Source organism: Penaeus japonicus, unplaced genomic scaffold (assembly GCF_977035675.1).
Source record: "Penaeus japonicus unplaced genomic scaffold, GWHDUDI00000001_assembly GWHDUDI00000014, whole genome shotgun sequence".
Taxonomy (NCBI): Eukaryota; Metazoa; Arthropoda; class Malacostraca; order Decapoda; family Penaeidae; genus Penaeus; species Penaeus japonicus.
The window spans coordinates 7,851,381-7,878,880 of record NW_028234416.1 but is presented as its reverse complement, the minus strand read 5'-3'; the positions used below and the strand labels follow the sequence as shown (position 1 = coordinate 7,878,880).

Below are 27,500 nucleotides of genomic sequence, written 5' to 3'. Positions count from 1 at the left end.
ATGGGATTTTGGAACACAGGAAAGTTTAAATCACTTTTTTACTTTTTATTCTTTGAAATAAATGTTGCAATTGCGACATCTTGATCTTTGCATTGGTGAGGTTTTGTGTCTGATGTTCATTTCGTAGGTTATTGGAGGATACGAAGGATATTTATACAGACTGTGTAAATATGTGTTCGTGCTCAGGTATCAGGTGTTTATGTGTGTGTGTGTGTGTGTGTTTGAGCTTAAGTTTGGTTGTTTATCTGTGTGTGTGTTCTTTTGTGTGCGTATGTGTGTATGTATGTAAGTATGTATGTGTGCGTATATGTATGCAAATATGTGTGTGTGTCTGTATGTTTAATTAAAATTCAACCTCTACCAATGGCGCCACTTATTTGAAGGTCGCTTAGCAAAACAATTAACAACGCAGAGGTGAGGGTTGTTTCTGTTTTAACGACAATTGGTAAATACCGTTATTTAAACTCACCAAAAAAAACAACAGTTACTCAACAGCCTTTTCTTGAGTCCTCTCGTACCACTGTCTTTTTTTTATTATTTTTCTCTTATGAAAAAGCCTCCGGTCCTTCTGCAATTGCGTCTCAGACACGCGGACGGACCCTTCGTGCAACACCTGGGTTCATCTTCCCGATGAAAGGTGGAGGGGGGGGGGGGGCGGAATGAAGGGGGGGGGGCGTAGGAGAGACGAAGAATGGACAAATGAAGGGTGTAGGATAAAGGGAGACTATAAAGAAAGAAAGGAAGATGGAAGGAGAAATCAAAGGTGGGAAAGAAAGGGGAACGAGGAAGAAAAAAAAGGGGAAAGTAAGGATGAAATAAAATGAAACAAAGAAGAAAACATAGGAAAAGGTTTAGATAAAGAAAAGAGTAAAGAGGATGAGAAGCGAGGCGATAAAGAAGAAGCAAATTATGAGAAATAAATTGTAAAAAAAGGAGAGAAGAGGTTTAGGTTAAAAAAGAAGAAAAAAGAAGAATAAATTTGCAAGTGAAGAGGGCGGAGAACAGAGCTTGGGGCGGGAACAAGAAATCTTTAGTTGCAGATCGAATGTCTCAAGATTAGTCCTTTGTGGTCGCAGCTGAAGACAAATTCTAAGCAGAAGGTTGACAGGAGTAAGAGAAAAAGATGAAGAAGAAGAAGAAAAAGTAGGAGCAGAAGGTCCTCTCCCCCTCTCTTCTTCCCACACCTGTTCCCCTCCCCCTCCCGTCTCCCTCCCTACCTGTTTCCCTCCCCTCCCTTCTCCCTCCCTACCTGTTTCCCTCCCCTCCCTTCTCCCTCCCTACCTGTTTCCCTCCATTCCCTTCTCCCTCCCTACCTGTTCCCCTCCCCCTCTTTTCTTCCCCCACTTCTTTCCCTCACCCTCTCGTCCCCTCTACAGGAACGCAAACATATGTTGCGGTGGGAAATTTATGCTATTAATTCCCCACAGAATATATGTTTATGAAGGGGAATATAAGCCTAGATTACAGGGTCGTCCTCGCCCTGTACGTCGTTAAAATTCATGCGAAGTTGCGGCAACGAATCTAAATCTAAACCAACTTTTTCCTACATATTTAATCATAAACGTTTTATGAAGATTCGTCTGTGTCTAACTGATTACCATATTTTATTATCTCATCTTTTTGATTCCTCGAGTTCATATAATTAATGATATGATTTTTCTTCTCCTCCAACAGCAAGCCCTGAAGGCGCGGCAGAAGGACTCCCCGGAGAGCAGGTCCTCCAGCCCCCGAGACTCCGGCCTCGTCATGTCCTCCGCTGCAGCCTCGGATGCAGAGGCCGACCCTCGCTCTCCCACAAACGGCGCTTCCTTCAAGAACTCCCTGGCGTTCTTCCAAAGGGCGGCCCATCTCGTGGCCAACAACACGAAGAACTCACACATGGGTAAGGATTCGGATCTGTGTGTTTGTTCTTTCCTTATTCTGGTCTCATCTGGTTATACATGTTTGTTTCTGATTTTCATTACTATTATCATCTTCATCCTCATCATTATTATTATTATCATATCATTAATATGATTATTAGTAGTAGTAGTTATATTATTATCATGATTATCAATCTATCATCATTATTGACTTTATACGATTCGATTATCATATATCCTTCATTCGATTATTATCCTTTTTGACCTCCATTGACTTTCATTATCAACCTTGACCCCCCCCCCCCTCCATGCTTCTCCACAGGAAACCGCCAGAAGGAGGCGAGGCGAAGGTCATCTCGAGGCAGCAGCTGTTACGGGAGCAGCAGCAGTGAGGGTTGGAGTGTGACCTCGGATGACCCCAACGGAGTCACGGCTGACCTCATCAACGGCTACGGGTTAGGAGGAGGAGGAGGAGGTGGTGGAGGAGGAGATTTCTTGGAGGACGAGCTGAACACCTTGGAGGACCAGGGGACCTACGAGCAGGTGCTCTTCATCAACGGTCGGCCTCAGTACCAGGACGATGTGAGGTGGGTGTTCTCGAGGGCCAAGTGGGGAGGGGGAGGGGATGGAGAGGGGAGGAGGGGGAGGGAAGGGAGAGGGGAGAAGGGAAAAGGAAGAAAAGGGGGAGGAGAAGGGAAGAGGAAGAAAAGGGAGAACGGAGAAGGGGAAGGGAAGGGAGAGGGGTGGAAGAGAAGGAAAAAGAGAAGGGTAGGAGGGGAAGGGAAGAGAAGAGGGAGAAGGGGAAGGAAGGAGGAATGAAAGAGGAAGAGAAATATATGGAAAGGAAAAGGGAAATGGGGGACTGAAAGATGAGACAGAAAATAGAAAGGAAGGAAATGAGAAGGGAACATAGGAGGAGGGAAATAGTTGAGGAAAACGAGATGAGGGAAACAGAGAATTAAGCGAAAGGAGAAACGAAGGAAAAGTAAGTATGTAGGAAATTATCTGGTTCAGATCCAGGAAGGGACGGCGTCAGAGCGCAAACTCTCTCTCTCTCTCTCTCTCTCTCTCTCTCTCTCTCTCTCTCTCTCTCTCTCTCTCTCTCTCTCTCTCTCTCTCTCTCTCTCTCTCTCTCTCTCTCTCTCTCTCTCTCTCTCCTCTCTCTCTGTCTCACACACACTCTCTCTCTCCTTCTCTCTCTCTCTCTCTCTCACACACACACACACACACACACACACACACACACACACACACACACACACACACACACACACACACACACACACACACACACACACACGCACTCACGCACGCACTCACACACGCACCTCCCTCACTGCCTGTCTCCACCACCGTCCATCCGAATCGGGATTGATTGCTCTAAAAGCGAACCGTTAAGTGAAGCCTCGCCCCCCCCCCTTTCCCCCCTTTCCCTCTTCCTCCCTAAACACACCTTACGTGTTTAAGAGAGGGGGAGGGAGGGAGGGAGGAGGTGAGGGGAGGGGGTCGATTGGAAAGGCCATGGAGAGAAGGCAGGGTAGGGGGACTAGAGAATGGGGTGGAGATAGGAGGGTAGGGGAAGGGGTGTGGGGGTGTAACTCGAAAGGGAGGAAAAGAGGGGGGGGGGGTAAGGCGAAGGAAAAAAAAGAGCAAAGGAGGAATCTATACCCCCCCCCCCCACCCCCCATCCCTTCTCTTTCTCTATCAGTTCTCCACTCACCGTGATATTGGCCTTCAGATTAGCCGTAAGATTGGCATATTCTCCCCTCCTCCCCTCCTCCCCCCCTCCCCCCCAAACATTATCTGAGCTTCACGGGGCGTTGGCAAACCGTACTTTACGTGATGTTACTTATTTTCCCCTCTTTTCTTTTCGTTTTTTTTTTTATATATTTTTTTTATTGGTGGGGAGGGAAACAAGGTCATGGGTCATTTGCTACCCCTTTTCGGGCATGAGTTTCTGTTTTATGGCTGAACAATAAGTGGGGGAGGAAGGGTTACAATTAACTCCTTCTTTTTCTTTCTCTTCTCTTTTTTTCTCTCTTTCTAATTCTGTTCCATTCTCTTTCTTCATCTTGTCTCAACATCTATTCGATTTTTAGAAGGAATGATTTTTTTGCAAAGGGGTCCGTTTTTCGGTTCTTTATGATGTTAGAAGATAGAATATTATAAAGACAGAATATGATAGAAAAAATACAATAATAAGATACTAATATAACATTAGGATATTAGAGATAAAATATGAAAGGGTACAGTTCAAAATGATCTTATTTCGAATTGTGAAATCACAAAGAATTCCATAAATAATAACGAAATGACGCTCAATTCACTTAATTTCTCGCCCAACCACACGAGTGAGAAAGTAAACATTAACAGTAGTCTTTTCGAAGCAGTTCGTCTTCATGAAACGAGAGAATTTTATAATAACAACCAAGTGAAACTTTATTAAGAGATTTATTGCTCTGGTGGACTAATTATGCAAGGTAATTAGCCTCACTAACATAGCATTATTACTTTCTGATTCCTGGGAAATATGTGTATCAGGTAGATCTATATCTATTCATAACTCTGTATGAATGCAATACCAATTAATACTTTGATTCATTTATTACCATGTTACCAAATGTATTACCACATAATCAATTTCATTCCCGGTTGATATATTATACAAAATACTTAATCTGCTTTATTCTTCCGCCCCCAAACAAGGTCCTCCAACGCAGACCTGATGGAGATGTGCCAGACTTCGCCCTCCAGCGCCTCCCTCAAGGTCCAGCAGGAGCACCAGAGCCGAGGGCGACACAGGTGGGTGTGTCACAGTTTGGGGGTTTGATGGGGGCAGGGGGAGGGGGGGTCTCTTGTTACCAAGTCATTAAAGTGTGGTTGTTTCTCGGTCTTTGGTTCTATTTCTTTCTTTCCTTTCTTCTGCCTGTCTGTCTCTGCCTCTTTGTCTGTCTGTCTGACTCTCTCTCTCTCTCTCTCTCCCTCTCTCTCTTTCTTTCTCTCTCTCTCTCTCTCTTTCCCTCTCTCTCTCTCTCTCTCTCTCTCTCTCTCTCTCTCTCTCTCTCTCTCTCTCTCTCTCTCTCTCTCTCTCTCTCTCTCTCTCTCTCTCTCTCTCTCTCTCTCTCTCTCTCTCTCTTTCTCATCCTTGTCTGAACAAAAATCAAAAAGTCTCTCTCTCTCTCTCTCTCTCTCTCTCTCTATCTATCTATCTATCTATCTATCTATCTATCTATCTATTTATCTATCTATCTATCTATCTATCTCTATCTCTCTCTCTCTTTCCGTCTCCTCTGTTTTGATGACATTTTTTCACACTTGAAACCGCAATAAACCGCTTGGACAACATGTGTTCGGTCACGGTAACGTAGTTTAACCGACGCTGAAGACATCTCCTGCTTCCGTAAAGATTTCCGTAAATTCTTTGTTTTTTTGTCGATTTGTCCAAATATACGATAGTCCCTGTTTCCTTTCAGAACCGAAATCCTTATCTCGTTTTCTTTACGGAGAGCTCTCTGTCATTTCAACCATAATAGAGGGCTGTTCAATTACCTCCCCCTATCATTTTTAGAATAAATACGATCAGAGTGACCAACATTACGTGGAACGAGGAAAAGCTGAAATAAGCTTGTAGAATACCAGTGACATAAAACAATCAATGGTTGTTGATACCATGGATACTGCGGTGTGTACGCACTTACGAAGCCGTTATAGTGGTAAAAGTCTCGGTCAAACGTTGATGTCTTCGTGTGTGCCTCATCCGGCCATTAAATCCAAGAATGATTACACTTGAATGACAGCTCTTGAGGAGTCTTGAGACGATTGACCACTACTGGGACGTGCATTCACGTAGCGTCTCTCTCCAAGGGGAAAATATTTCTTCCCTACATTCTCTGTAGGGACTGAAAGTACTAGAGAGAAAGAGAGTGAGAAAGGGGAGAGAGAGAAAGAAAGGGGTGAGGAGGCAGAGAGAGAGAAAGAGGGGGGGGGGGAGAAAGAGAGAGGGGGAAGAGAGAGAGAAAAAGAAAGAGAGAGAGAGAGAGAGAGAGAGATAGAGAGAGTCGGAGGGAGAGAAAAAACGAAAGACAGAGAGAGAGGAGAGATAGATAGAGAGAGAGAGAGAGAGAGAGAGAGAGAGAGGGGGGGGGGGAGGGGAAAGAGAGGAAAGAGAGAGTGAGAAAGACAGAGAGAGAGAGAGAGAGAGAGAGAGAGTCGGAGGGAGAGAAAAAACGAAAGACAGAGAGAGAGGAAAGATAGATAGAGAGAGAGAGAGAGAGAGACAGAGAGAGAGATGGAGAGAAAGATAGACAAACAGAGGGAGAGGGGAGAGAGAGAGAGAGAGAGAGAGAGAGAGAGAGAGAGAGAGAGAGAGAGAGAGAGAGAGAGAGAGAGAGAGAGAGAGAGAGAGAGAGAGAGAGAGAGAGAGAGAGAGAGAGAGAATGAGAGAGAGAGAGGGAGAGAGAGAGAGAGGGGGGGGGATGAGAGAGAAAGAGAGTGTCCCATACGAACAGCGCTCATGACACCCCCATTATAAGACACACGATCCGTAGACAATGGTAAGGAGGGCAAGCTACCTGTTTATGACAGAGCAGAGTGGCAGATGACTGCATACATAATAGGCAAAAGAATGACGCGTTTCTTCTTATATAACGGAGACACATTGATATAAACAAGTAGAACTCTTGTCATATTGGAATCAAGCCAAATTCCACGCTTCAGAGGTGATGCGAATACTTTATTTATGAATATAATGTGAATTATCTTCTCCATGACAGGTGTAGCTGTGCTTCGGGTGTGTGTTTTGTTTTTGTGTGTTTTGATTTTGTTATTTCTTTATGAAAAATGTAGATCTGTCTCTTTAATTATCTAGCATATAGTAGAAATATACTATGTGGATTAAAAACAATTGATAAACGTAGTCACATATAAACGTTGATGTAAATATTATTGCAGAGACAAGTAATTATTTCTATCTCTTTGCATATCTTAAGAACACTAATTACGAAAGACGTTTTCAACATATCATATCTATAACAACAACAGCAAAACAGGTACCATCGCCTTATACCATATCTAAATCTAACATTCTGTTCTCCAACATGTAAACATATGTACAACACCTTGACCGCCAGTCTCTCCATATTTCATAGTTCTTACGGTTCTCTATAATTCATACTTGTTCGTCCGGGAATTGGCTGTCAGATTGTCATTGTCAGAAACTCGTGTTCATTCATGTCGCTCTAGCCACTCATCTTGCACGCTTCATGGCAGATTGAACATGTACACTCGAGAAACAGACTTTACATTACGTAAAGTCTACCTTTGAGTGAACTGTTGTGAAACTTGGAGATGATGTTCCGTAGAGTGTTTATACTTTAGAGGAATATGTATTCTCTTTTCCCCTGGAGTCTTTGCGTTTTATGATATGTGTGATAAGAAAGGATGGTTGATTATCAATCCAATAAAAGTAAATAAGTATATCAATTGCGTCTATTTATAGTGAAAACAACAAGAAGTTATAATCAATACTAATAAAATACTATATATTCATTTCCAGTTCGCCCAGCGGAGAGCGGAGCAGGAGCAGTAGTTACACGCGAGTGCGGATAGATGGCAGCACTGGCAACTCGGTGGTCGTGTCCGCAGCGGGTCCCGCCTCCGACCCGCAGCCGCAGTCAGTCGCTCACAGCTACGGCTCGTTACCTAGACGCTCCTCCGCAGCCTCTCACGCCGCCGCCGCCGCAGAGTACACCGCCGCAGCAGAGGCGCAGACGCAGACGAGTGAGGGTGACTTTAGCGGTTATGTGACGCTGCCAAGGAGGAAGCCATATTTAAATTTTAAGAGTGTGTCGTGTGGTTCAAATGCGAGTAATAGTGTTGGTTCCGAGTTCGATAATGAAGACTTAAGTTATTTCAAAGAAAGAGTCGGCATCTTGAGAAACTGTGGTGTTAATTCGATAACTCGCACGCAGAGCTTTAAGGAGGGACTCAATTGTTATTCTAACGAGTACAGCAACACCGCGTACGGCTTATCGAGAACGCAGAGCTTCCACGATGGCCTAGCGGGTGACTTCAACGCGCTAGAAAGTGGCAAGACGAAGCTCCAAAGGGCGCCGTCCGTGGATGAGATTTTAGAGTCGGTGAAGACCCTGAGGGCGAGGAAGACGATGGTCAAGTCTACGCCAGACCTCCTGAGTCCTCAGGAGCCGGTGTACCACTCGGCTTCGCTGCCGAGGCACAAGGGCTCTAAGGGAAAGGCGCCCCGCACCCCCGGGACGTCGTCCCTCCTCGGGGTGAGGTACAACGGGCCCTCCTCCAATGAGTCGCTCTACGAGAGAGTCCCCGAGCCCGACTACGAACAGATTCCCGAGTCCCTGGTGGGCGGGAATCCCTACTACGAGAACGTGTGTCGCGGCAACAACCACTACGAGAACATCCACCTGAAGGGCGAGGTGATCTACGACAGCCCGAGGCCCACCGACCACAGCCTCCACCATCACTACGACAAAGTGCACGGCTCGGCGGACCTCCACTACGAGAACGTCAAATTCGACGCCCCCGTCTACGAGAACGTGGACGAGAAGGAGCCCACCTACATGAACGTCAACGGCACGTCCAAGTCCGGCAACGTCTACGCCAACATCGACACCAGCGGCAGCAGCAACAAAAAGTCCGGCAGCCTGAAGTCCTCGAAGTCAAGGTCGAACAAGGTCACCATTAGCGGGAACTCGATGTTGCAGGGCACGACCTACGACGTCCCACGGGCGGCCACCCACATCTACGATTCCCCCCAGAGGCAGGTGCGATCCGTGGCGTCGACGCAAGCCAGCGAGTATGACACTCCGAAGAACAATCGCTCGATCCTGCCACAGTCCACGCAGATCGTCCTCAAAGCCAAGAACGACCAAAAGTCCAAGATCGACGACATCTTCGCCGACTGCGACAAGGACTCTCTCGAAGGCGACAGGGACAGAGAACCCGACATTCCTTCGCCAGGTGAGTGTTGACTTTAATGTGCTCTCGGGTTATGTCTATAAGATCGAGATCTGTGGTCGGTGTGTGGTAAGGATCCTTTGGGCTTATTGTTTTACGAGGTCCGAGAAGGGCGATCGTGGTCTAAGATCGATCGAGTCCACAACGAACGAGCAAATGTAACTGTCATAGGGATGTTTTTATTTTAGTTCGGGTTTGTGTCATGCTTTTTCGTTTGCTTTTCACTTTGTTGTGCATTCAGGCGTAAACAATGGAGTTACGATAGTGTAAATTGTTATATGTGTGTGTGTGTGTGTGTGTGGGTGGGTGGATAGGTAGGTGTCTATGTATGTGTTTGCTTGTATGAGAGAGAGAAAGAGAGAGAGAGAGAGAGAGAGAGAGAGAGAGAGAGAGAGAGAGAGAGAGAGAGAGAGAGAGAGAGAGAGAGAGAGAGAGAGAGAGAGAGAGAGAGAGAGAGAGAGAGAGAGAGAGTGGGAGAGAAAGAGAAAGAGAGAGAGAGAGAGAGAGAGAGAATGACAGACAGACAACCAGAGACACAGACACAGAGAAACATACACGGACACAGACACATACACAGGCACAGACGCAGACACAGACACAGACACCGACACCGACACAGAGGTACAGACACAGACAGACAACACAAAGAGACCGAAAACCTCCTAGTAAGCGTTGCCATAAATGTGACGAAGAGGCGCCCAACCGCTAACTCGCCCTCGTGGTGCGTGGCGGCTGCTGTTGGGTCGGTAAATAGGAGATGCAGTGGAGCCAGGCGTGTGCGTGGGCGCGGGTCCTGCGTGTGTCCACATACAAAACTCGCATGTCTACATTTCTCTGTGTGTGTGTGTGTGTGTGTGTGTGTGTGTGTGTGTGTGTGTGTGTGTGTGTGTGTGTGTGTGTGTTGTGTGTGTGTGTGTGTTTCATTATTCCCATTTTTTCACTTTATCTTCTTTCGCATATATATATATATATATATATATATATATATATATATATATATATATATATATATATATATACATATATATATTATATACATGTATATGTATATATGTATATGTATATATATATACATATATACATATATATATATATATATAGATATATATATATATATATATATATATATATATATATATATATATATATATATACACACGTACACATTATATAATATCTATACGCGTTCTACCACACACACACACACACACACACACACACACACACACACACACACACACACACACACACACACACACACACACACACACACACACACACACACACACACACACACACACACACACACACACACACACACACACACACACACACACACACACACACACACACACACACACACACACACACACACACACACGCACACACACACATCTTGACTGAACACACAAGCAAACGTGGCCATCGGTGGGCGCTCGTGCTTCCACTCCGTTTAGCTTCTCGTCAGTCCAATTTTGTTCATCCAATTACGGTCAGGTTAACGATATTTAAACACGTCTCAAATACACACCTGTGTTCACATCATCATTCACACACACGTGTACGTTCATGAAGAAACACACAAAAACACACACCTATATACATACACGTAATCACACACATGTATAAAAGCACAACTGAACATATACATGCACATATATATATATATAAAAATACAGCACAAATACACATAAAGATATAGCACAAATACACATGAAAATACAGCACACATACACATGAAAACACAATACACATACACATGAAAATACAGTAGACATACACATGAAAACACAATACACATACACATGAAAATACAGCACACATACACATGAAAACACAATACACACACACACGAAAATACAGTACACACACACACATGAAAACACAATACACACACACACGAAAATACAGCACACATACACATGAAAACACAATACACACACACACGAAAATACAGTACATACACACACGAAAACACAATACACATGCAGATACACAAACATACACATATGTGTCCGAAAACAAGTTCATATACACTTCCCGGTTTGACCTGTAGTACCGGAGGAGTGTTTACAAGGGCGGGCGCTTCGCTACCGCAACCGCAGCCATCATTATTATCATTGTCTTTTACCTTCTCCTTCTCCTTGTTCTTGTTCTTCTTTCTTCATTCATTTATATCTTTCGTTCTTCATTTGTTTTCTTTCTTTCTTTTTCTTCTATTGTATTTTCTTTTTGTTATTGCTATTTTTTTCTTCTTGATATATATTTTTTTCTTGTTTCTCCTCCTCCTCCTCCACCTTCTTTTTATTCTGCCCTGTTCTTCTCCTTTTTCTTCTTCTTCTTCTTCTTTTTCCCCTTCTTCTTTCTCTTCCTCTTCTTGCATTTTTCTTCTTTTTAATTGTTCTCAACGTAGCATTATCGGTTTCATGATGTTTACTTTCATCTCTCTCTCTCTCTCTCTCTCTCTCTCTCTCTCTCTCTCTCTCTCTCTCTCTCTCTCTCTCTCTCTCTCTCTCTCTCTCTCTCTCTCTCTCTCTCTCTCTCTCTCTCCTTTTCTCTCTCTCTCTCTCCTCTCTCTCTCTCTCTCTCTCTCTCTCTCTCTCTCTCTCTCTCTCTCTCTCTCTCTCTCTCTCTCTCTCTCTCTCTCTCTCTCTCTCTCTCTCTCTATCTATCTATCTCTGTCTATCTATGCCTCTCTCATTCTTACCTCCACACTCTACTTATCTGCTCAATTATCTATCAGTTCCCTCGTCTCCCTTAGCCATCCCCGCCTTCACAAAACTCCATATATAACCAGGCCGGTTGCTCGTCCCTCGGGTCTATAAAAACCTGTACATTCGTCTCGTCTGAATATCGCAAACACCTTTTACCTGAGAATCTAAAGTTCGTTGGACTTATTAAAAAAACGCACATACAAACGAACGCATACGAACGCATATATATGCACATATATACGCGCGCGCGCACACACACACACACACACACACACACACACATCTCGCTCTCCCCTCCCCCCACCCCCTCCACACCCCACAAGCAGACACAGACAAAAAAAAATAAAAAATAAATGCACAAACCATTTTTTTCTTCATTTTTATATAACTTTTTTTCATTGGTCTGTGAAGAGAATGAAGTTCAGCTGCTTATCAGAATTTTCTCGACTTAGTCTGTGTAAACAAAGGTGTCTGAGGTACACACGTATCTTCCGGGATCTGGCAACACCTGCATAACAACAAAGAAAAGAGAAACAAAATGCGAAATAGATTTTCGTTGTTTGTATTTCTTTTGTTTGTTTGTTTGTGCTCTTCTCTCTGACTCCTTTTCCCCAAGTTCTGTATCTTTCTATTTTTATCTTTTTTTTGTGTTGATATCATTGTCATTATGATTATTATTCGTATTTCTTTAATATTTTCGTCTTTTATTTATAGAGTTGATGTCAAGTCACGGTTGTTGTTTATGTTTTTCACATTCGTGTTGTTTACATCGTAATCCTCATCATTGTTATTGATTTTGTTTTTGTTCTCATGATAATGATAAAAGATGGATTTTACGCTTATTTTCTTTGTAATCTTCTTCAGTGCCATTATCTCCGTTATTATTATAGTTATCATTTTATAGGTATTGATATTTCTATTAATATTATTAATGATGTTATTATTGTAATCATTAACGTGAGTCATATCATCAACTTTTTTATAGTCGTTGGATCTCTAGTATTTTTTTCATCTGCGTTGTTTGTGTTCGTCACCTTCAACGATAATAACAAAAGCATAACAGAACCATTAAAAAGAACATCAGTTTAAGTCACAGCAATAACACTAAGATAACGTTAAAAGCAAGAACACATTTCCTTCGCTAGAACCAAGCCAATAACACAAAGAAAGAACATAACAACGGTAACACAACCCGATTCAACCAGCCATACTCTTCAGCGCCTCCGTCAGACACTTAGACAGTGATCGATCAATTGAGTATTGTTGCACCTCCTCTCCCTTTCCTTAGGGTAACCCCCCTCTCTCTTACTCCCTTCCGTTTGGGTAACCACCTTCCTAGACACTGTCCTTCTCTTCCCTCTCTCTCTCTCTCCTCCCCCTTCCCACTTCCTTGATATCACCCCCTCCCCCTCCCCCTTCCCTCTATCATTCCCTTCCCACTTCCCTGAGTAACCCTCATCCCTCTCTTTCTCCCCTCCCCCTCCCCTACCTATCTCCCTAGTTATCCCCCCACCCCAACCCACTTCCCTAGGTACGTCCCTTCCTCTCCCCTCCCCCCTCCCCTAGCCATCTCCCTAGTTATCCCCCACACTAACCCACTTCCCTCCCCCCCCCCTCCCCTACCTACACCCTCAAATAGGCTATGTTTCGCTCGAGGGATTCCCCTGAAGGAACCTCAAACACCTCCCTTTGTCGAGGGTGTTGGCTGACGGGGTAGGGGGTGGGGGTAGGGGGGTGCTAAAGGAGGCGAAGAGAGATGGATAAGATATACATACATTCATGGAGATATTAATGAGATGTATAGAGATAAAGATAGAGATAGAAGCGGAAGGCAAACCACGCGTGGAAGACCGGGAGGGGTCAAATTTCGTAGATAAAGATAATAAAAAAAAGTTAATGACAATAAGAAAAGTAAGAGACAAAAGCATCAATAAAACATCAAGAAATCAACAAACAACCCCAGCCACGACAACGAAATACAAATAGACAAGAAATAGATCGAAATAGACAGATACAGACAGATGGGGAAGAAAAGGGAACAGTCTCATTAGAAAGCGTTTCAATCTTGTCAAAATTGTGAGAAAAATATTACTCTCCAAAGCGAGTGAGATCTCGGTAGAGTCACACCTGAGACGATTAGGTGTGGAATATTCACGTGACTCTGATTGGGATTCGTGATTCGTGCGTGATGGTGGGTTTCCCTCTTGTCTCTTTTCATTTTATTTTTTGTCTAATATCTCTTGCATTTCTGCGTTTTCTCTTGTTGTTGTTTTTTTTTCTTATTCTTACTTTCTTTCTCTTTTTTTTATTTTCTCTCTCATTCATTCCTTCTCTCTCTCTCTCCCTCCCTCTCTCTCTCTCTCTCTCTCTCTCTCTCTCTCTCTCTCTCTCTCTCTCTCTCTCTCTCTCTCTCTCTCTCTCTCTCTCTCTCATTATCACTTCCTACCCATTTGATCTTCCCTCTTTCTCTCTCTTTCTTAATCTAGTCCAACGAGTATTGACAACTGATATTCTCCGAGTTGCCACTTACCTCTTTTAGAGACGTTTTAAGACGCTGGATTCTCCGACCTATCTAACGCCGATTCACTAGAGACAACGATTGAATGTAAAATTTGCAGACTAATGTGTTCTATCTGGTTACCTTTCTGAAGTAAGTTTGCATTTCATATCAAAATATCTTAAGAGGAAAGAATGAAGAAAGGATATCAATGATAAACGAACGGGGGAATTTCTAAGAAAAATAAATGAATAGATAGATAGATAAAATGCAAAACGCAGGAGAGGGAAAACGATATTTTCAGGTCAATATCCTTTTAAGCCTAAGTCTGTTCCTCCTTCTCTTCGGATTTATTTTTCATTTTTTATTTTTTCTCTTTTATTAGTCTCTTATTTCCACTTGACACGTCTTCTTCTTCTGATTTCGTCTACTATTACCTCTTCTTACTTTACGCTTATGTAAACGGACACACACGCATACACACACACACACACACACACACACCCACACACACACACTCACACAAACACTCACACACGTACACAAACATAGCAAGATTTAAACAGTTATATAAACTGACCTTCCCTCTTGGTTGTATAAAGTGACATTCCATTTACCTTGATGTTGAAGTATGCCATTTTTTTCGTTATGATTTTTCATGTCATAATACGACTTTGCTGAAATTCTGGAAAAATGTCCCGGTATTTCATTTTTTATTTTATTTATTTATTTATTTTTATTCTTTTTTTTCTTGATTTTTTTTTAGAATTATTTGGTGTTTACGTTATAGTGATGTTTTTTATGGTTGTTATTCTTTACACCCTTTTTATTACTATTATCGTGATTGCTATCACCATCATATGCTATCACTAAAATTTAGTATTCCTATGATTATTACTGTCATCATTTTCATTATTACTACTATCATCACAATCATCATTATCACTATCAAATTTATTAGCAGTAGCAGTATTGTTGATTTCTGTTATCATCATTATTTTCATCATCATTACCATCATCACAACCATCAGTTTACTCTATTACTTTCTCTGCTTACTTCTTTTCGTCTTTCATTTCTGCCTTTCTTTCTTTCTTCTATTTGTGTCAGTCAATTTAACATCATTCTCTCTCTCTCTCTCTCTCTCTCTCTCATTTCCATTCATTTCAATTCACATCCTGTCGCCTGTCTGTCAAATCATGTAAACTGGGTCATTTTTCGCCCCATAATAAGTAGTTCCAAGGCGGTCAGCGAATGTACTTTCAGTTAACCATGAAACCGTACTCTAGGAACGACAAAAAATCAATACTCTCCATTGCAAAATTGTGAACTAGGTTGCATATGCAATGTTATGTTCCTTGTGTTTTACTAGTTGCAGTCATTAGCTAAATGTTTATGTGTCTGTGTGTGTGTGTGTGTGTGTGTGTGTGTTTCTTTTTTAATTCAGTGTAGGAATATATATTTCTATCGTTAGTGGAATGAGTTAGTGAAGTACTTACAAGCATTCAAGTAAACAAACAAATACAGAGAAGTAAACAGAATACCGAACACGTTCCCAAACACACCATGACAAGAAATCAATAAACATTCAATATTAATCAGCATGCCCTTCATAGCATTATACATATAAAAACTTTTTATCAAATCCATCTCTCCATGCTGTCCAACCTCAAACCTCAACTGGAGAGAAGGAGGAGGAAGAAGAAGAAAAGAAAATGTGAATCACAGAATGAAAAAAAAAATAAGATGCTTTAAAGTTTGACAAGTCACTCGTGGCCGCGACTCTGTGCATTGTGTGGCGTTCCCTAGGGCGGCAGACCCGGTCCATCCTAGAACGGCTGGCGGTCGGGACTTTTTGCGACACTCGCGAGTTCACAAATCCCTTTAACCTTTTGGGGTTCGCTCTCTCTTTCTCTCCGTCAGAGGAGGTTTGATTCGATAGCTGGTCCTATCTCTCTGGGTCTGTGTCTGTCTTGTGTTTGTCGGTGTCTGTCTGTGTCTGTCTTGTGTTTGTCGGTGTCTGTCTCTACCTGTCCACGTTTCTTTCTTTCTGTATTTCCTACACTTCCTACCCCTCACATATCTTTATATTTCTAACTCCTTCAGTCTCCCTCGCCTTTCTCCTTACTCCCCTCATCACGTTTTCTCTCTCTCCCTCTCTCTTTCTCTCCGTATTTGTGTGTTGTGTTTGTATGTGCGTGTTTGTGTATATTTGTGCATATGTGTGTTTCTATTTGTGTATATTTGTATCTGTGTGTGTAAGCGTTCCTGTCTCTCTCATACTTTAATTCCCCGAAATCAGCGACATCAAAGCTTTCCTCTTTGACGACTGACATCGCAATGCCCGTGAACTAAGAAACCCACACGCTGGTCCAGATTTTGTCCATAAATCAACAAAAGTAGTGCGCGCATGTGATTGGATGCTCGCAAACGCATTTGTCCACAATGAGGCACACAGAAGCCGCCCAAAAGAAAGACAGTGCGAAAGACAAAACCGCAATCACGCTTGTTAAATAAATGTCTAAGCCACTAGCCAAAGCCTCGGCGTGATGGTGCACAAAGCCTCAAGCACAGATCAGACCTTCCCTACATGCAAGGGAGTCAGAACAAGGGTTTAAGGAAGGGTGGGCCGTTCTATGATGATCTGACAGGGTGAAAATACACGGTAATGATGTGATACCCCACTTAAGAGGTTGTCTTGAAAGAACGCTGAATGACTGAGAGATCTTATGGTTGTCAGGCGAAAGAAAAGCGTGTCTTCTTGGAATATATTAGAAGTGGCATGTTTGTTTTGTGGACTGAGTAATACGTGTTTGTTTGTTTTGTTTTTTATGTGAGATAATAAGTATGGGGATGAATCAGATAGGCAGTTCATATTTTGAAAAGATTAATTTCGATATACAAAATCATATGTGCATAAATGACTTTGAAGGGTTATCATGCAGGAAGCAAGTTTTGCATGACTTGGTGATTTGACTGAAGCAGAGGAAATCAATCACGGTGAAGATCGGTCATTCACCTTGAACGGTCATTCACACAATCCATCAAAGATCTTTGTTCCCAATTGATCTGGATCGCTCAGATAAATCATTCTACTGATGCTGCTGTTGTTATAGTCACTAATGTAGCTACAGCTGTATTTGCGGAATCATGTTTCCTACGTTTTTTATTATGTTCCATGTAAGTTCAGATTAAATTAGGGAGTTTCTGAAGAAAATAAAAACTGTGAATCACCGGACCAGCTGACTGCGTGCAGGGAGGGGGATGGGGAGGCCGACGAGTGTGTGTGTGTTTGTGTGTGTGTGGGGGGGGGGGGCTGAGTAAGGGGGAGGATGAATAAACAACTAAGTCAAACCAAGCAATCCACTTTAACTGGTTAACCGTAAATCGTTTCCAAGTGAATAGAGATTCTAGCTTAAAAATCTTTGATCTACTTCCTTGATTCTTGGCTTCCTTTCTCCATCCTTCCTGTTTCCTCTTCTTCTATTTCCTCTTTCCATCTATTTCCCTTCCTGCCTATTAATTTACCTCATCTACTACCGTCATCAACCGTTCCATCTCCCGTAAGTCACGTCCGTATCCCTTGATGACTCGCAAGACTCAGGCTTTCGAGATGACATTTCGACGTGATCGGACGCGGGGTGAAAAAGGCGGGAAAACTAACAATTAACGGTAATTATGTTTCGTTTTTTTTTCTCTCTCTCTTTTTAGGGGGAGGTTGAACATGATGCTATGGGTTAAAAGATTTATAGCTGCGTGTCATAGATCTATTTTATATACGGATATACGTTTTTAATTTGTTTTTATCTTTCTTTCTGTATATTTTCTGTCTGTGCTTCTCCTATCGTCTTATTGTCGACACTGATGTTATTGAAATACCATAAATCATCAGCATGAATAACGACTAAAGAAAAATCAGAAATACAGAAAAAGATATAAAAAAGGAAAAAAAAATCGGCTAGCGCGGAAACTTTCACACGAAAGCGATCAGCTGTCAGTCACTACGAGCGTCGCCCTCAGCCTTTGCAGATGCCTTAACACGCCGACCAAGACGTGCGTTTTGTTTCCCTTTTTTTCCCCTTATTATTCTTTGAAATTCCTTCCCGTTTTACTTTTTTTTTATTTATTCTTTTTTTTTTAATCCCCAAATCCTTCACCTTTTCCATCTTTGTTTTTACTCCTTGAAAATTTCTTCTAGTTTGTTGGCTTTATATTCCTTGAAGTTCAAATATTTAAAACTTCATATCTTTCTTTCTATTCCTTGAACTTCATTTTTCATTTTTTTTCAATTGATTTCGTCTAATCTATTCTAATTTTCGTTCCGCTTCGTCCCTCTCTTTCCTTTTCCTTGTTTATCTTTCTTTAAGGAGGTTATTCTATGTTTTGTTTGTTTGTTTGTTTGTATTTTTGTGAAAGTTTTGCTTGTGGTAGCAATATCATTATCATTATTTTAATAACATCATCATCATTATCATCATCACTGTTCTATCATCATTATAATTACTGATACATCATTACGACCATCATAATTACTGCAACAACACCATCATTACCACCGCTCATTATCATCATCATCTTCATAATGAGCGCAGCATAACCATCATTATCACCCCTTCAGCACATCGCACATACACAACACAAGCCACAAACCTGATCATATAAACAACGAAAGGCGAGACGCGTCACACACTTATTCATCATCAACTTCGCAACTCCCTTTATCATCGTAGTTCAGAAGATGGAGCACCAAGATTGTTTACATATTAGCACCTGGTGTCGAAGCTGACCACCAGAGGGCAGGCCAATTAGCATAAGGCAACACAACTGTCGAATGCTAACAGAGCGTGACTCCTTTGCTTACGGCGGGCGTTGATGGGCGTTGAATCTGGCGTTGAATTATTTGTTTAGTGAAGATCATATATGGGTTTCGATTTTTTTTTTTTCTTTCTTTTTTTTTTTTAGAATAATGTGTTTTCTTTCTAGATTCTTGTGAGTTTCTTTAGCTGGAGAGAATCGTGGTTTCTTGAAGATAACTATCAGTGTACATTTAATTGCTATGATCAAAGCATGGAATTGTTGTGGTAGGAATTATTATAACGATTATTTTCTTTCTGATAGCCTCTGTCTTAATTCATTTCTTATCTAGAAATTTCTCTGCATACAACAAAATATTATGATTCAACTGCTTTCTCCAGCGTATCAAGCTATCTCTCCCTCTCTTACTCTTTCTCTCTTTCTCTCTCTCTCTCTTTCTCTCTCCCTCTCCCTCTCATTCACTCACTCTCCCCCCTTCCCCCCTTTCCTCCTTCTCTCCTTCTCCCCCGACGACATCTGTCTCTTCCTTCCTCCTTCCCTCCCTCCCCCTACCTACCCTCTCTCCCTCTCTCATTCCCTCGCATACCCCTCCCTCCACGTCTTTCTTTTTCTCCCTTTTCCTCTCACGTTCTCTCTCGCTCTCACACATAACGGCGCGATCGGCAGACGAAACACAAACACATTAAGCTTGCTCTGCTGCGGCCGCGCCTGTCCGACACCGGGGCTTCGTCAACATGTGGTTTTCCTCGTGCTTGTGTGTCGCAGGAGACTGATTAACTTTGGTCGGGATTCTGCGAGTATCCAAAGTTTATTTCTTTTCTTTATTGCATGTACTTGCATACGTAATTTATAGATATTGTTTTTTTTATGAGCGATATATGTATATGTGTGTGTGTGTGTATGTACGTATGTATATACACACATATACAAACAAAGAGAGAGAGAGAGAGCGAAAGAGAAAGAGAGAGAGAAACCAATATCACTCCCATCACGGACGATCAAAGAAGCGACATTATTCGTTCACCGCCGAATCGCATCGCGTAATGACGAGGGCGCCGGCGCGGAGGCCAGCTGAGATCTCTGGTGGATGGAGGCTGCCGTCGTCTGCTTCCGTCTTGTCTTATTCTGTTCTTTCTTTCATGTTAACTTTATTCTATTATTATTATTAGTATCGTCATTGGTTTGTTGTGGTGCTTGTTACTGTAATTATTATTCTCAACATTTGGATTATTCATGGGATCATTTTATTCTACCGATTACCATAATCATTATCATTATCATTATCATTATCATCATCACTGTCATTATCATACTTTCGCCGAGGGTAACGTCAATATTATAGCATGTTCTTAGCACAGATCGGAAGGTATATTAACATGTCGTTAAGTCTGGAAACACAATTGTTTATGAGCTATTGAGAAACCGCATACAGTGTTATCTTAATTAATGGTTTTGTTGCGGTTTTCTTGAAGACACATGCATAGCAGAAAAAAAAGTGTGTGTGTGTGTGTGTGTGTATGTGTGTGTGTCTGTACGTCTGTGTAGTCAGATAAGTATACACGATAGAGAAATGTGTTATAGGAGGAAGAATGAGAAAGAGAGAACAACGTAGATATATATATATATATATATATATATATATATATATATATATATATATATATATATATATATATATATATACCTAGAAATACAGTAAACTCAGTTGCTACACACCATATGCACAAGCCCAAGCCGGCAGCCGTGGATAACTACCGCCTCGACCGTTGAAATCACCAGCGCCGTAATGCAGTGCTTGAGAAGGACCGGTGTTCCGCTCGCCGCCCCCCTCGCACCTGCGGACGTCACGGGCCGTGGGCGCTAACACGTGGGCGGCTCAACGGATCCACCTGATATTGCCTCTTGGAACAGCTGTTGTCAATGCCGCATGATGTACAATTCGAGTGAGGAGGGCTTTTGCGAGGAATGTGCGCTTGTATGAATTCTTGTGGACACAGATTGAACTCGGATACGTTAGAAAGTGTGTATCTGTGTGTGTATGTGTGTGTGTATGTGTGTGTATGTGTGTGTGTATGTGTGTGTGTGTGTGGATGGACGAGTAATCACACATACCTATCAGATTATATTGGCTCAAAAAATCATACGTAAACACATAGTTTTGTAAAGAATGGTCAGTTTAAGATGAATGTTACTGCATATACAACAATGCTACTCGGTGCTCGAGGAGCTTTAACAAGGTTGCGCTGTACCGCCGACAGTTCAAAGCCACTGCTATGAGCTTCATGAACCTGTCTATAGATGGCTCTGTCGCCTGACCTTTCCTGCTGCCTGCAGGAGGATATAGACGCTGACCTCTACGGCCAGTGACGGCGCAAATTTTTGAACTCTTCGATTTCAAATAAACAAAATGGAAAGTTGTTATTAGTTCGAAATAGATAGGAATGTTTTTGTTATGTTAGTGAATAACGGATTCTTGTGTATATCTATTTTTTTGTTTGTTTTTGTTTTGTTTTGTTGCCTACACTATACACACGCATATATACTAATAGATAAATATTTACAGACAGACAAATATGTAGATATAGATATAGAGTGTCCTAGGTTTAGGATGCTCACTTAGACAATATTACCACACATCCCCATTCATAAGCAAGCGAAACCCAAAAGGTCAGACGAACCCAACGGTCGCGGCAACACGGAAGATCACAAAGGCACGGACCCCCCCCCCCCCCCACCCTTGCGCCTTCTCCTCCTTCGCCCTCTGGCCCTCCGCCTCCTCTGCCTCCTCCTTCTTCTTATCCTCGTCGTCCTTTTGCTTCTGCTCTTCCTCCTCCTCCTCTTGTACATCTCCCTTCCTCCCTTCTTCCTATTTCTTCTTGTGTTTGCTCTTCTTCCACCTCCTTCTGTTCATCGCCCATTCTCGTCCTCGTCCTCGTCCTCCTGTCTATATATTCCTCTCTTTCCTCGTCCTCCTCCTCCTACCCCTTTACCTCTACCTCCTCTTCCACCACCGCTTTCTTCTCCTTCTCCTCCTCCTCCTCTTTCTTCTTCTTCTTCTTCTCTTCTCCTCCTCTTCCACCTCCTCCATCTCTTCCCTCCACCTTTCGCTCTACTTCCTCCTCCTCCTTCTCCTCCTCCTCCTCCTCCTCCTCCTTTACAGTGAAAATGGGGACGCGAAGTGCCAGCAGCAAGACGTCGGATGGGAGATGAGCGTGGGCGCGACGCCCGTCAGTCAAATCCGAGTCGATGGGCGCTGTGGGCGGGACGAATAGGCGGTGGTTTGACCTTTGCCTTGACTTGAGGGCTTTAAACTGCCTTGTGGTTTATAATGAAATGAAGGAGAACTGATAAAAGATGAGGAGAAATTTAGAAATTCTCCGTTAATTTTGTTGGAAGAGTTGATGAAATGCAGAATTCAATATATTTCTTTGTTTAAGTCTTGCTCACACCTAATCAAATTGTCAAAATTCTTATTCATCTCCAGTGCATATCCGTGCTTAGCTGTACCATCTTCATGCAACGTAACGTCAACAAGCAATTAGATATCTAAAAAAGAGAGAAAAAAAAGAGAAAAAGTCAATATTTGCGACCTGCGAGCGAGCCACTAACACACGAGATACTCCTGCTGGTCCAAGGCCGTTACTCAAGACCTTAGGCTACTCCCGCACCCCCATGGCTCCTCCCCATCCTACTCCCCGACCACAATGCGACCTGGAATTAAGCTTTCCTTCCCTCCGGGTCCTTCAGCCTCCCTCCCGACTCCTGCAGTGTCTAGAATGAGGACTCAGGATACTGATTGTGTAAAGACGTAGGTAGCTTAGTGATGCCTGATGATCATGTGGGAATGAAGTGATTGAAAAGAATGAATAAAGAAAATGAAATGTTTAGTTGGAGGTATAAGAGGAAGCAGTTGAATGGATACGAAATCCGTGAAATGATTGATAGACATGAGTTAAAGAAACAAAGAGAAAAAATAGATATATCATCGCCTTTATAGCTCCTGTCGTTACATCTCCTGGGCTGCTCATCTTCACGCTGACATCCTCATTCTCATCCCCTTTCTATTTCTCAACTAGTTCTCCCACTTCTCCCCTCCTCTTCTTTATCTTTCTTTCCCCCTTCTAGCTATCCCTCTCGTCCTCTTCCTCTTCTACACTATAGTATCTACTTCCTCCTTCTTCCTTCACTCTTTCCTTTTTTCTCTCCTTTCCCTCTTTCCTTCCCCCTCTTGTTTCTTATTTTCCCCTCTTCCCTTCCCCCTCTTTTTTCTTCTTTTCCCCTCTTCCCATGACACTCCCCCCTCTCTCTCTCCTTCCCCCTTCCCTGTCCCTTTCCTTTTCTTCCGCAAAGTGTTAGAATCCACACACAAAGAACCAGCTATGTTAGTTTTATCGCAACGTTACAGTTAACCAGCATCCAGTCTCCCCGAGATGAGATTCAGCGAGATGAAAGTATTCCTCCTTGACGAGAATCAGGATAGCTTTATGTTAAGACGTGGTCGGTACTTCATTAGCTGCTACTCGTTGAATAAATAGTGGAGTTTGTTGAGCTATAGACATTTTGCGTATCTTTATTGATTGCTTATCTATGTATACATTAGTATTTGTCTTTTTTTTTGTACCCCATACTGCTCACAATTCCCATGAAGACAAAAATCCCTGATTGTTTTTATTCATTCTTTTTTTTCTAATTGTTTAGAAAATATTTATTCACTGGTTCCCTCCTCTTAACACTTCCGTGACAGTCGCACTTTTACACATATACAAAGTCACAATGGTCTTACATTGCGTCAGATTATTCAGAGACGAGTGGCATGACGTTGAGCATACACCAGGAAACATTTACATCTGCAAGAATTGAAATGTCATATGGACCTACCTTTTATCACTTCTCTCTCTCTCTATCTCTATCTATCTATCTATCTATCTATCTATCTATCTCTATCTATCTATCTGTCTCTCAACCCCCCCTCTCTCTCTCTCTCTCTCTCTCTCTCTCTCTCTCTCTCTCTCTCTCTCTCTCTCTCTCTCTCTCTCTCTCTCTCTCTCTCTTTCTCTCTCTCTCTCTGTCTATCTCTCTCTCTGTCTATCTCTCTCTCTCTCTCTCTGTGGATCTGAGAGGGAGGAAGTGAGAGGGAAATCCCTCTCTCTTTTACATGGGCCTTGATACCTTAAACTAGCAAAGCAAAAACAACAACAACAAAAAATGGTCTAGGTTTTGCATCAGCTGATTTAAAAAAAGGAAGAAAAAAGGAAAATAAAGATAAGTGGGCCAGAGCAAGATCAGGTCCTCACTGCCTACCGGGTGTGGCTTAGTACTGGGGCTTGGCCGGTAGGGACTGTGGGTGCGGGGGGTGGGGTGGGGAGTAGGGAGTCCGGTTGGGTGGGGTGGAGGGGTGGGGAGGGTGTCACCTGGGCGTGCCTGGTATTGCGTCACTAGTACCGTAACGTGGTCAGGGTAAAAGGGGACAGCGGTATAGGGTGACGAAGGAGGGTGTTATGAAAAGGTTGAGTGAGGAGGAAGACAAGGGGGAGACACGAAGGCCAAGAAGGAGGAAGGAAGCAGGATAAGAGGGAAACAGAGAAGGAAGGACTGACCTCTGGCGAAGAGAAACGATCGAAGCGGGAGCGGAAATGCTGTTGCAATTGCAGCCGTGGGATTTATGTTATGTTGGTTTTATATTAGATGGTGACCATTACAAAAGGGTATAAATAAGTTCAAGGGACATGAAAAAAATAGAAATAAAGATGCAAGAAGGTCATAAGAAAGCGGAAGATAGCTATTTGTTAGTATAAGGTAACAATGATAAAAACTGAGGGATAAGAATAATTCCTTGTTTATTTTCCTGTTGATTAGTACTTTCTTCCTCTATCTTTCTATAATTCATATAACTCTTCTTTCTCCCTCGCCCTCCCCCTCACTGACTCCCTCTCCCTCTCCTTCTCTCTCTCACCAACTCCCTCTTCCTCTCCTTTTCTCCCTCACTGCACCTACTCTCTCTTCCTCTCTCCCCCAACCTCAATTCTTATATCATACTTTCTCCGTCCCGCTGCATTACATTCTCTCGCGTTATTATTACGACCGCCCTCAAGTTCCCAGCCCTTTCCCCGCCCACAACTGCCAATGACCGTATTCTACACCTCGGCGCCTCGCTACGCCAAGGAAACCTATATTCCAGCTGTGCCTACAAGGGCTATGGTAATTACCCGACCACTCATGTATAGTGTGTGCATGTGAATGGGTTATTAAACGGGTAATTGTATGAATAAAGAGGTGCGTGCGTGTGTATGTACAGGGAGATAAAGAGAAATGCGTATGCAAAATAGCTCGGGTGATTAATATAGAGGGATAGATATTGCAATATCAATAGATACGAAACGTCCGTCAAAACAAAAACTGACAGGACTATGTTGCAGAACTTGAAATACGCATAACGATCGATTAAATTCCCACATAAGAAGAAAAATATAGACAAATGAAAAAATGATAACAAGAAACAAGAAACAAACAAAAAATGAGGAAGAGCATACCTTGCTTGATCGCTTGTTCTGTAGTGGTCGGAGGGGGGGGGAAGAGGGGGAGGGGGGAGGAAGGAAGGGGAGAGGTGTAAGTAACAGACGTAGAATCTCCCTTGGCTATTCGCCACTTCGTCCTCTGACCCACTTACAAGGAGGAACAGGAATGGGGAGGGGGAGGGGGGAGGAGGGAGCTGGAGACAGGGAACATCCTATTGTAAATCGATAATGGATGATATTAAAGAGAAGAGAATAGACGGCGAAGGTAAAGAGCGTGGTTGATGAGCAACTTGTTTACTCAGTGAGAGGATTAGAGGCATAGGGTGTCACCTTGCTTGCTGTTATCTGGTTTCGGAGTGGACGGTCCGGATCCAACTCGATGTTTGCATTTCGCCGAAGAGCTGAGTCATTTATCATATTTCTCAACATTCTTCGCGTCCAATTATCTATTTACCTATCGGTCCGTTCCACTGGTCCACCGACCTGACCACCGTAACGCAAACATTCAACACTGGCCGCAGGAGATCGTAGACAACGGGTATATCGAGCATACTAATGAAGAGAGAATGATCTAAGGCTCAGGGCACCTCACTCTGCATTATAACGGGCCGGTCCAGGTAGGTCACTGGGCACCCTGGTCCTAGGAACTAGATGAAGCGATCTCTTCGTGTTTCTTTCTTTTTTTCTTCTTCTATTATTAATTTTATTTATTGTTTCGCACTGTTCTCCATCTCTCTCTCTCTCTCTCTCTCTCTCTCTCTATCTATCTATCTATTTATCTATTTATCTCTTATCCCATATTTATTCGCTTGTTAAGAAGGGTGTGTTTCATACCATCATTATTCTTTATTCTTTCTCTATGCATCTGACCCTCTTCACACTGTTGCTTTACTTCCATAATTATCGGCCAGTCCCTCCTCTTCCCCACCCATCTTTGGTATGCCTGAGCTCTAAGGATCAACGCAAGGCCGCTAATAGCCTTGGGGGAACGAGTTCTCGGTGCCACCTGAACAAGGAGGAAGAGATGAGAAAAGAGGAGATGGAGGAAGAGGATAAAACGCTTATAAAAAGGAGGAGGAGGAGGAGGAGGAAGAAGGAGAAGGAGACAGGGGAGGGGAAGGAAGCGATGAAAGGGAAAATGAGGAAGGGGACAGGGGTAGGAGAAGGGAAAGATCGAAGAGGGAGTGGAGGAGAAGGAGGAAGGAATTGGAGTGGTGATAAGGAGGAACATGAGTTTTAAACATGGTGTAAGGGAAGGAAAGAATCGAATAGTTGGATTAGAAGGAGTCAGAAGGAAGGAGATTTATTTGTGTTTAGCGGACGAGTCCAAGAACCAGGGCAAGATTTCCAGTTATTTTCCAGTGTGATTAAATTTACGATCTCTTTTATGTTTTGCTATATGCATCTCGAAATAAATAAGTGCGTTTTATACTTTAAGGATGGTAATAGAGATAAGAGAAATGACGAAAGGAACATAAATATCAGAACAAATCCCGAAAAAAAACAGACAATCACTAGAAAATAAGATTTGAAAAAAATAAACACACACATAGCTCACACGATATACAACCCGACATTCCCTTTTTATTTCTCCACTAAACGTATTTCCTGCACCGCCTTCGTCGTTATCGGTCCGCGCAAGAGATCGATGGGAAAGCGAACGCTGCTCTTTCACACCCGCGGACCGCAACCCCTACCGACTCGTCCACCTTGCTCGAGTCTCCTGCTGCTCTTTCTCACAAACTGGATTACGTGGTATTGTCTCGTCGACGTCGCCATAATGGAGTGCTATCGCTGAATTGATAGTTGGGTAATGGGATTTGTGATGTATGAAGTAAATGGTTGTTTCTGTTAACTGTTTTTTTTTTTGTTTTTTTTTTGTGTGTGTGGTTTTCTGTGTTGTGGTTTTGGTGTTTGTTTCTCTCATGTTGTTTTGTTTGTTTATTGTGATATTTGGTGATTGATTATAGTTTTATTTGAAACTTTTTTTGTTATGACATCGTTGTGCCATGTTCAGTTCTTACTTTGCTTCTCTCCTTTTTCTTTTCTTTTCGCTTGAAGTAAACAGGGAAATACTGGTAGCTACTAGGTGTCCCGTCTTTTCCCATC

General features: G+C 42.7%; 1 protein-coding gene across 4 annotated transcripts in view; it reads left to right on the top strand.

The window, feature by feature from the left end:
- The window catches only part of LOC122264288 (uncharacterized), a 459,197-nt gene that overhangs the window by 345,143 nt on the left and 86,554 nt on the right, over positions 1–27,500 (top strand). For all 4 annotated transcript variants that reach the window (XM_086543877.1, XM_086543878.1, XM_086543876.1 and 1 more), the window contains 4 exons: positions 1,675–1,882; positions 2,185–2,449; positions 4,569–4,664; positions 7,417–8,855. In XM_086543877.1, coding sequence (XP_086400003.1) covers positions 1,675–1,882; positions 2,185–2,449; positions 4,569–4,664; positions 7,417–8,855 — 2,008 coding nt within the window. The remainder of the gene's footprint in view (positions 1–1,674; positions 1,883–2,184; positions 2,450–4,568; positions 4,665–7,416; positions 8,856–27,500) is intronic.